Below are 10,000 nucleotides of genomic sequence, written 5' to 3'. Positions count from 1 at the left end.
CGTGACAAGATGTTCCATTGATTGATGTTAATTAATACGACTCTAATCGTTATTATCTATGATTTATACGAGTTTTTCTTTTTTTTCTGATTTTGGAAACGTTCATCAAATATACAACAATTATACATACTTATGAATAAGAAAATATTTGCAAATTCAAGCAATAAACAATTTATCGAAACAAAACGAGGAGCCATCACTCTAGTTACTCTCTTTTCTCATCTCTTATTTTCACTTTCGAAGCATTATATTTTCAGTCGAATTTGTTATAAATAATCAATCCTGAACGATCATATATTACACCTCACTAATTCGCTCTCCGTTAGCAATGTAATTAAATTAATTCCGTTCCCCGTTTGCAATACAATAACCACTATCAGCATCGATTGCGTCAGTCTTTTTGAGCGTCGCTCATTAATTAGCTCGAAATGCATCGCGGGTTGGTGCAATAGGCAAAGCGATAACGTCGAACGAAGGTGCTAATTAGCGCGAGGATTGCTACCGTTCACTGATTATCATTTTCGATGCTTTTCTACGATCGATAATACTTAAAATTTTTTTGTCTACATTTCGAGAAACAAATAACTCAAAGAAATGTCATTTCTGAAATATTGAAAAGGAAAAAGAAAAGAAAAATTCTCGAATCTAAAAACTATGTCCCAGTTTATCGTCCATATAAGAACTTTGATATAAAATGCATTTCTTTTTGTAAAAGGGAAAGTGTATGTGTGTGTGTGTGTGTGTGTGTGTGTGTATGAGAAAGAGAGAAAGATATCGTTTATCCACCATTCACATATTGTGTTTCTTGCGTTGACGTTTACGAGCATTGCTGCGAATCGCACTTTTATTGAATCGGACAGAGTCCCTCGAACTTATTTCGAATGGAGCAACAAACGTCGTGAAATTACATAAGACCCTCTAAGTTCGTATAGCTATACAGACAGAGCAGACAAGTACACATACATATGTATGTACAGACGAGCACGACGTAAAGTCGAAACGGAATTGCACTTTGTCGTTTACTCGGATTCGTATAAACGACCTTCATTTTCTTTATTGACAATGCGATCTATTTATTCCCTTCTTTAAAAAAACACGTGTGGAGATGTATCTGTATGCGTGTGCCATATACTATTACCTATTGAGAATTCTCTCTTTCTATTATTTCCTTTCTTTTTAGTTGAGTATACGAATACATGCATATATGTATACAATACGAACGATGGAAAGATAGACAAACTAGAAGGAAGTCCTAGAGTCCGACGAATAAATAAAGGGAAACATTAAATTGTTGGCTTTCTCGATTTCCGATATTGAACAGTAGGAATTCTAGCGTCGAAATACTTTAGAGTTCTATAGGGGTTAAGTTCCCAGCACCTGCACGATAGTTTCCCTTCCTAACTTACGCGTCTCATGGATACTCTTTAAATCTAGGGATTTTCTAGAAGAAGCGTACATGATCCTCTCTACGATATAACAATCGCTGCCACACTAGGAGAACACAAGCGAGAAATCCAACCCGATTTCCAGGTTACCAAGAAAAGATCCGACGAGGAAGATGAGAGAGAGAGAGAGAGAGAGAGAGAGAGAGAGAGAGAGAGAGAGAAAGAAAGAGAAAGAAATGAACAAATATAAAAGTTCTTTATTTTATCGGTTGAGCTATCGTGCAAATAAGAAATTCGACCACAGTAATTTTTTGTCGACGAAACTTTTCCAAACTTTCGATTCACATTTTCTTTCTTTTTCTCTTTCTTTTTCTTTATATTTTTTTTTGAGGGAGGGGGAGAGGGAGAGTTTTTTTCTTTATTCTCGGCTTTCAAGAAATCTGTCTCAAACGCTGAAGTATTGAATTGTCGTTAACTTCATCGCATCAACTTTGAGATTCCCTCGTTAACCTTTCGAGCACACCAGTATCTCGTTATATCTGCCTCTAACGGTGAGACTAACGGCCAGAATTACGAGCTTTTAACCTGCATCTCGCGCGAATTGTTTGCGCGGACCGTTTAAACAGGGATTAAATTTGCCGTCCGAGCCATAATAGTAATGGTAGCAGGGGGTGATTTAAATCTTTCTCGTTCGCGACGTTCGCGGAATGGTAAATCATTTAAATTAATACGAGGGTACGTAAAATATACGAGTACGTTATCTACGATACATCGATAATGATTTCACGAACATTTAAGCGCTTTTATGAGAATATAAAATTCTTCGATATTAATTTCTCGACACATGAATGTATCGAACAGATTTTATATTTACGTGCGAATGAGGCTTTTCGAATATTTACGAAATTAATTTATAAATTTATTAATTCATTACAGATTTTAACAAAGATATTTTGATTTTAACTCTTAGCTCTATTAAGTCATAAATGACGTAACAGTATTATTTCGGTAATTTTCAGTATGTTTCTTTTCATAGATCTTTGACATTATATTTCATTTAATTAATAAAAATCGATAGAAAACATTTTGCTATTTATTTTTTTTTGCATAATTTCTTTCAAACTGTGTATATGCTTATGTACGTATATATGAGATATCACGATCAAATCTGAGTTAACTGAGAACAAACTAGAAAATTAATTATAGTTGAAAGATTACTATTCAAATATTTGAACACAGAACATTTATGAAATTAATTAAGAAATTATTTCGTAAATTAAAAAAAAAAAAGAAAAATATAGAAAAAGAAGAAAGAATATTGTGATATTAAGAAATATCATTCGTATATTAACGTAACAATCAAGTAGGAGACTTTAATGTGGATATTGCAGTATACGTACACATAGACGCGCTCATGCACCTGCCTATATACGTAGTTCTATACGTATACGTGCATGCGCAGAGTTGCAGTCTAATTCGTTTAACGATATCAAATGTTACGCCAGTGGCGCATCGTGCGCCGCCACGAGTGCAGAAGCTCCAGTTCGAAAGACGCGTACCATGGATAGTCTTTCTATATGCATTTATGTATGAATGTGTGAGTGTCCTATGCGTGTGGCATTTAAATAGATAGACGTGTATATATATATATATATATATATATATAATACATATATATGTATATATATATACGAAACCATTGCGTTCGTCTCGCGTAAAGGGTTTCCGAGTTTTCGCTCGAGTGAAATGAGTCACTACCCTGCGTTCACTGCTTGGTAGTGCCCTTAATTAAGGCAACTAATTGCTGGTTTGGCCATGTCATATATTAATACATTTCGTTGTATGTACACGCAGTACGAATGAGAGAATCTAAATTTTTCGAGTTTTCTAGAATGAAATCGTTTTTGTATTTATTCCTCGTTGAAATCTTTAAAAACAAATCAATTTTATTCATTCTTTTTATACGTTATACTTTTACGCTATTAAGTTTTATAACGAAGAAAATTTTTTCTTTTTTTTTTTTTTAATGTAAATTTTTATCGTATCCGTTTATAATGGAATGTTTCCGTTTATAATGGAGTCCTTTAACGGAGAGAAAATGCCAAATTTCTCTTTCTCTTTCCTTCTTTTTTATAAGTGACTTTTACTAAAATTTTAAAAGTATATTAGAAAGACTTCTTTTGGCTAAAGTATGATCATAACTAAACACTTTCTACGAATTCTCTTTGATCCATCAAATGTTACCTCATTTCCTTATAAAGATAAGCAAGCATATATATTTACGTTTTTCAACTAGTGAGTATTACAATGCGTTATATAATAAATCTCCTTAAATTTCTTAAAAAAAAAAAACAAGGAAAAATGTAGAACGCAAGAAAAAGGAAAAAATGAAGATAGAAAGTTTCAAAATCGCTTTAAACATTTCACATTACCGTCTTATTCACTTGTGAAATAAATTTAGCTGCGATTTTTCGTCCAATCCGTCCTCAACCTTAATATTCTTGATTTCTATTAAATAATTACGATTTAATTAAAATTTAACATGCTACGTCAATGCAGCAGGTAGTTGTAGAACAATAACAATTCAATCCTCTATAAATAGAACATTTGAATCAACATAGATCTATCGATGAAATGTTACGATGACAACGTTATCCGATTAGGCGCGAACTTTAAGTCATGAAATGTGAAAAGTAGAGAGAAAGAGAGAAAGAGAGAGAGAGAGAGAGAGAGAGAGAAGTCGTTTATTATAAAATAGATTATACTGTTACCTTACGATCGAACTACATACACCTGCTGCAAAATTGAAAGTAGTTAATGACTACTCGTCGCATAAGTTTCGATTATATTGAATATTTCCAACTTCGTGTTGAGATTCAAATGGCTCTCTAGTTAGAACGGTACATGGGACGCATGAGTGTTGTTAGATAAATCATTTCATTGAAAAAAATATATAGATAAACGAACTGATATCGAAGTAATACAAAGCAGACTATTTCAAATGAATTAAAATATTTAAATTCGTCTCTCATCTTTCCCCGTTATTTTCAAATTGGTACGATTTGGTTATATGAAATTTGTTTGTTTTTTCTTTTTTTTTTTTTTTTTTTTTTTTTTTGAAAATATAAAAAGAAAATCTAATTTTTCTCGATATTAATGTATCTTTTAATTATAATCTGAGAAATCAGCGATCAAATTAAGCGTCGATTTAGTCAGATGTAACAAAAGTTATTACACGTTTAAACGTTTATTCGTAATCGTTTTCTCGACTTATCTATGACATAAAATTCTATTCTATCACGTCGTATATAGCTAGTCACTCTCGTCGATTTATATTCCGTATAATCGTACTATGAAACTCGAAAGAGAGTGCTCCTCTTGATCCTCTTGATCGAGCATTTTACGTTGTATCAAATGAGAGAGAAAGAGAAAGACACACACACAGAGAGAGAGAGAGAGAGAGAGAGAGAGAGAGAGAGAGAGAGAGAGAGAGAGAGAGAGAGAAGGGCTGATAGGGAAATAAATCGATGGGAATCAAAGAGGGTTATAATTTACAGAGTGCATGGCATTACCGCGCATGCTTGTTTATGGATTTGACATGAGTCGAACGAAAAGGGGATAGATATCGGGACGAATTGTCGACGCGTTATTTATGACATATGATTTATGACTTTGTAATATGTATATACATATATCTATAACTATATCGTTTCTGCTATATATATATGTATATATGTATGTATATATGTATGTATATATGTATGTGCTTACGTAGACTAATATACCTAAAACGAGTATCTAGACCGAGTGTTGTAAACCGTCCATTTCAACGAAATAACAATCGTTTCTTGAATATACATTCAACGGGAAGTGCGATAAAAGTTTTACAGCTCTTTATCTCTCATCCTTACACTTTTTTGCCATTATTATTATTACCCTATACATGCTTCCAATATCGGTATATATATATATATATATATATATATATATATATATATATGATTTTACGATAAAGAATTTAGTATTTCCTGTTATTTAATGCTCCCGTTATTCTTATTCAGCTAGTAAAATATACAATGGATCAAACAAAATAAAAGTTTGTTCGTTTTCCTTTTTCCTTTTAACTCGGAAAGAATAGAGGACAAAAGATGACATGGATTCTATGCGCGTAGTGTATCGAATAATTAAGGAAAACGAGATTAGCTGTATGTTCGTTGATGATGTTAAGTCGTTAGGCAGGTTAAATACGATCTTACCGTTCTCGACGAGAAGTACGACTAATCTTGTCGGCAAGCTCGAAACTCAGTGATCCCTTTTCAAGCGAATATGTCGCACGACGATCCTCCTCAGAAATTGCTATCGAAAGATAAGGTGCACACGCGTTGACAAGTTCGCTTTAACATTACGAAACGATAAGTTTCACAATACGCACATATACACGTGCACACGCAACACATATACACGTCACTCCTGTATTCTCCAATATATATATATATATAGTAAAAAAATAGAATGAAAAAAGAGAGAAAAAATGTAAGAAAGGACAAACAAAAAAGATTGACAAGTGACTTTCCTATGAATGTTTTTATGAATCTCGGCTGAGTTGGAATTTTTTGAACGACTGATGTTGAATGTTTATACGATACCTACGGGCACGCGCAGATATGCGCGCACGAGAAACAGAGAAAGAGAGAGAAAGAGAGATAAAGAGAAAGAGAGAGAGAGAGAGAGAGAGAGAGTGATAGAGAGAAGAAAAGAAAATAGAACGGATAGGAAAAAAAATATGAAAAATCAGTTTTGATCGTTCTGGCCACACAAGGCCACCATCTCATACTTTTTGAACGATTTTAAATCGAATTCTATTTTTTAAAGAGACGTGTACAATTTATAGATATAGAACGAATCATTTAAATGTGAACGATCGAATATCTCAATTTCACGTACACTAAAAAAAAAGAAATAAAGAAATGATTCGGAAAATGGAAAAAAAAATTTTTTCGAACGTCATTCAGCAATTAAAATATTTAAATGTTCTCATGTACAAGCCTCATCTTATATAAATATATATATATATATATATATATATATATATATATATACATACACATATATATATCAATATATATACATATGTGTATGTCTGTGCATATATATATATATGTAAACGAGCACGTTGATTGATGAAACGTCTATTTTTTTGGCGTCGATCTAAAAAGATCGACGATATAAAAGAAAAGAAAAAAAAAAACACGAAAATAGAAATACAGAAAGAAAGAAAAGAGAAATGAAGAAAGATATAGAAAGAATGTTAAAAAAGTGATTTAAAGTGCATGCTCGTGCTTAAAGTCGAAGGACATACCCAGTATGTCCATGGCGTCTTGTGCCTGCGCTCGTGATGGTGGCGACAGTAGTACTGGCGCCGTATCGGTCAGACTTCACTGGCAGCATCGAAACCACCACTACCACCACTACCATCACTACCACCACTACCACCACTACAATTACAAGAACCACTACTATCGTCGCTCCACCTCGAGCGAGCCAGCCGTTCGTACCCCTACCATAGGGCTCTTTACAGTGGGCGTGCTCCTGTTACGAGGAAGGTGGGAGTCTAGGGGTTGGAGGGGTTGAAAGGGAGTCTACGCGCCGGCGGAGAGGGCTAGAAAAATGTTCGACTCCCCTTCCCTATTTCAACGATCCCCTCTCTTCCTGTTCTTCCTTCTGCATTCCTTTTTATTTCTCACAGAACCATCAACGATATGCATATATCTACGTATATACATATGTACGAAGAACGTATGTGAAGTACCTATATGTATATATATATATATATATATGTACGTCGCATAAATTATTTGGAATGTTCTATTTAACAGTTCGTTTTTTATATTTTTTCGTTTTCTCTTTCTTTTTTTTTTTTTTAGCTAGAAGAACAGAGAAAAAAGAATACTTTCTACATGAAGCTTGTCTCTTACTTTTATTCTTATTAAATTAATAGACTTAGCTTTTAAATAATCTTTTCAGAATAGAATTTTCTTTCGCCTTATGTGAATTTTAAATGAGGGAATATGTTCCCTGAAAGCTGACGAGCATCACAAGAAAATCTTTCTGTCGATTTAGAAAAAACTCGACATCTCCAGTAGATCTATTTAGGTTTCCTAGGAAATTGCAATTAGCAGTTGCACGAAAAGTGTATGCATTCCATATATAGAGATGGAGGAATAGAGAGAGAAAGAGAGAGGGAGAGAGAGAGAGAGAGAGAGAAGCAAAGGTAGGAGAAGCTATTAAGGAATATTCCCACGTGCGGGGCTCATTTAACGAGCGATATAATTTATAGGCTCTACTTGGTACCCGGACTACTCGCGGTTCCTAGTTAATAGGGCTTGCGACCTTCGACCCATTAACTGGAGGAGGTCGATCGCGAGCTATCAAAGCCGAAGGTTCGTCGAAAGGGTCTTGTCTTCTCTTTCTCTCTCTCTCTCTCTCTCTCTCTCTCTCTCTCTCTGAGATGTTTTTATATTTTTGTAAGATATACTCGGCGTCCTATATAGTTCTTATGTCAGCTTGAAAGTATGCTATCGTCCCTCTTGTCACTATTAACCATCGTCGTCTCTCTAGATTCATTGTATGTCCTTCTCTTGTTCACAACCATACGATTCAGTCTAGCTCATACCCCTTTCGTTCACATTTCTCTGTCTCTGTCAATCTTTCTGTCTACGTCACAGTAGATACAAGAGTAGTAAATATATATATATATATATAAGTTTATATATATCACCTACACCCTTTATCTTGCAAGCAGCAATGAGTTTCGACCGATTTATCAACCCTTTCCATGCATCAGTCACGTGTCCTAAGCCTTCGACCCCGAGACTCTCATGGCTTTCCCGCCATTCTCTTTTTCTTTCTCTTTCTCTCTTTATCTCTTTCTCTCTTTATCTCTTTCTCATTCTCTCTTTCTCTCTTTCTCTCTTTCTCTCTCTCTCTCTCTCTCTCTTTCTCTATCTCTCTTTATCGCCACTGTAATATCGCCCATAAACATTTGTTACTACAACCACGAGGAAGCCTAAGAAAATTTATCGACGCGAAATTTGTTCTTTGAATACTATTGAGAATTTACGAGGCTGACTATTCTGTCATGTTTCAAATTGATTGATTACTCGCGGCGAATGGATGTTAAAGAGAAAACTGAATAATTACCCTTGACTTTTTAACATTTCCGACTTTTTGATGACTCTACGTGGTAGAAAATCCAAGAAAGTTGCCTACAAATGTTGTTTCCTGATATGTCATCATATTCAACAAATGTTTAATTACGAAAAGTATATGAAGAAAAAAAGAAAAAAAAAAGAAAAACAATAATCATCGTTTGTCCGATAAATACAAAGAACTCGTTGAATAACGTGTAAATTTTTCAAATTTTATTTAAAAACATTGTAAGGGTTCTTTCGTGACAATTAAAAAATATTATCTAAGTATTCTTCCTGATAATAAAAGTCTAATATAAAAAATATAACAATGAATCATTTTATATCATTTATCTATAAGAAATTATGTAAAAGATATTAGATATATGTCTAGAATTTTGTAATAGATATATGTGTAATTTTATATAAGATTAGTTTAACAATCGATGTGACAATGTAAAACTCGTTCTGTACTGGTTCGTTGAGCGAACAGGAAGTGACTTAACGCGAGTTTACCAGAGAGTCGTCTAAATCCTTGCCCTTTCATTGTCTAGAAAGTCAAACTTTCGAAAGCCGTTGAGCATGTTCTGGACAGTCTAACCTTCGCGATGTTTAACATAGAATGTATGAAACGAGTTTTCATATCCTTCCTTCTCCAATGTGTTTCTCCTTCTGCTCGTATACGTACATTGACTGCGCTTACGTATATACGTTGCTGAGCTCACGTGTATACGACATGTTCGAGCGATCATGCAGCAGGTGTACGTGTTTCGCAATTGGTAACAGATGTTGGCCGTTCGACGATCTAACTTAACGCAATACAACTGCTAATTCAAATACAGTCTCTTCTTCATTTTGACCTGAAATTTGATGTAACAAGCGAGAAATGTACTCTCTATCTCTCTTTCTTTCTCTCTCTTTTTCTCTTTCTTATATAATTTTAACTTTGACATGTTGGCTTTATATATTTTGTATACAATGAAAACTCGTATGTTTTACCTTCTATCGTACGAACTTTCTTTTCATTAACCCCTTATTTTAACCCTATCTTCTCACTAAGCAAACTTTGCAGTTTGTTAGACGAGTAATTATACTCGAAACAGATAAGACAACTCGAGATTTTCAGTTTAAGTATCGCTGAGATGGTAACAAAGGATTTGGACATTTGACAACTCCGTAGTTAACGCTTACTTCTTAATGAACTTTACTATAGTAGATGTATGATTCTTAGTGAGAAATCACGTGTGATCCTTTTAGGTCCTTGTAAACTGATACGAGAGAGAGAGAGAGAGAGAGAGAGAGAGAGAGAAAGAGATAGAGAGTTGTATTCTAAACTGAACATACGTATATAGAAACATATACATACATATGAATGTTCGTACGTATATACGTAGGTACGAACATTTGCACGTTTCGTCTGCACTGATT

At 34.1% G+C, this 10,000-nt stretch overlaps 1 protein-coding gene across 4 annotated transcripts in view; it reads right to left on the bottom strand.

Annotated features, from left to right (window-relative positions):
• LOC124432823 (complexin) overlaps positions 1–10,000 on the bottom strand; it is a 243,300-nt gene that overhangs the window by 53,779 nt on the left and 179,521 nt on the right. Inside the window, exon 1 of one of the 4 annotated variants that reach the window (XM_046982101.1) lies at positions 6,745–6,874. The exons of the other annotated variants lie outside the window; for them this stretch is intronic. Coding sequence (XP_046838057.1) covers positions 6,745–6,757 — 13 coding nt within the window. The 5' untranslated portion in view covers positions 6,758–6,874. Of the gene's footprint in view, positions 1–6,744; positions 6,875–10,000 lie in introns of those variants that run through there. 4 annotated transcript variants of the gene reach the window in all.

The sequence above is a fragment of the Vespa crabro genome, chromosome 1 (genome assembly GCF_910589235.1).
Source record: "Vespa crabro chromosome 1, iyVesCrab1.2, whole genome shotgun sequence".
NCBI classification, from domain to species: domain Eukaryota; kingdom Metazoa; phylum Arthropoda; class Insecta; order Hymenoptera; family Vespidae; genus Vespa; species Vespa crabro.
This window is presented reverse-complemented; position numbering and strand designations above follow the sequence as displayed.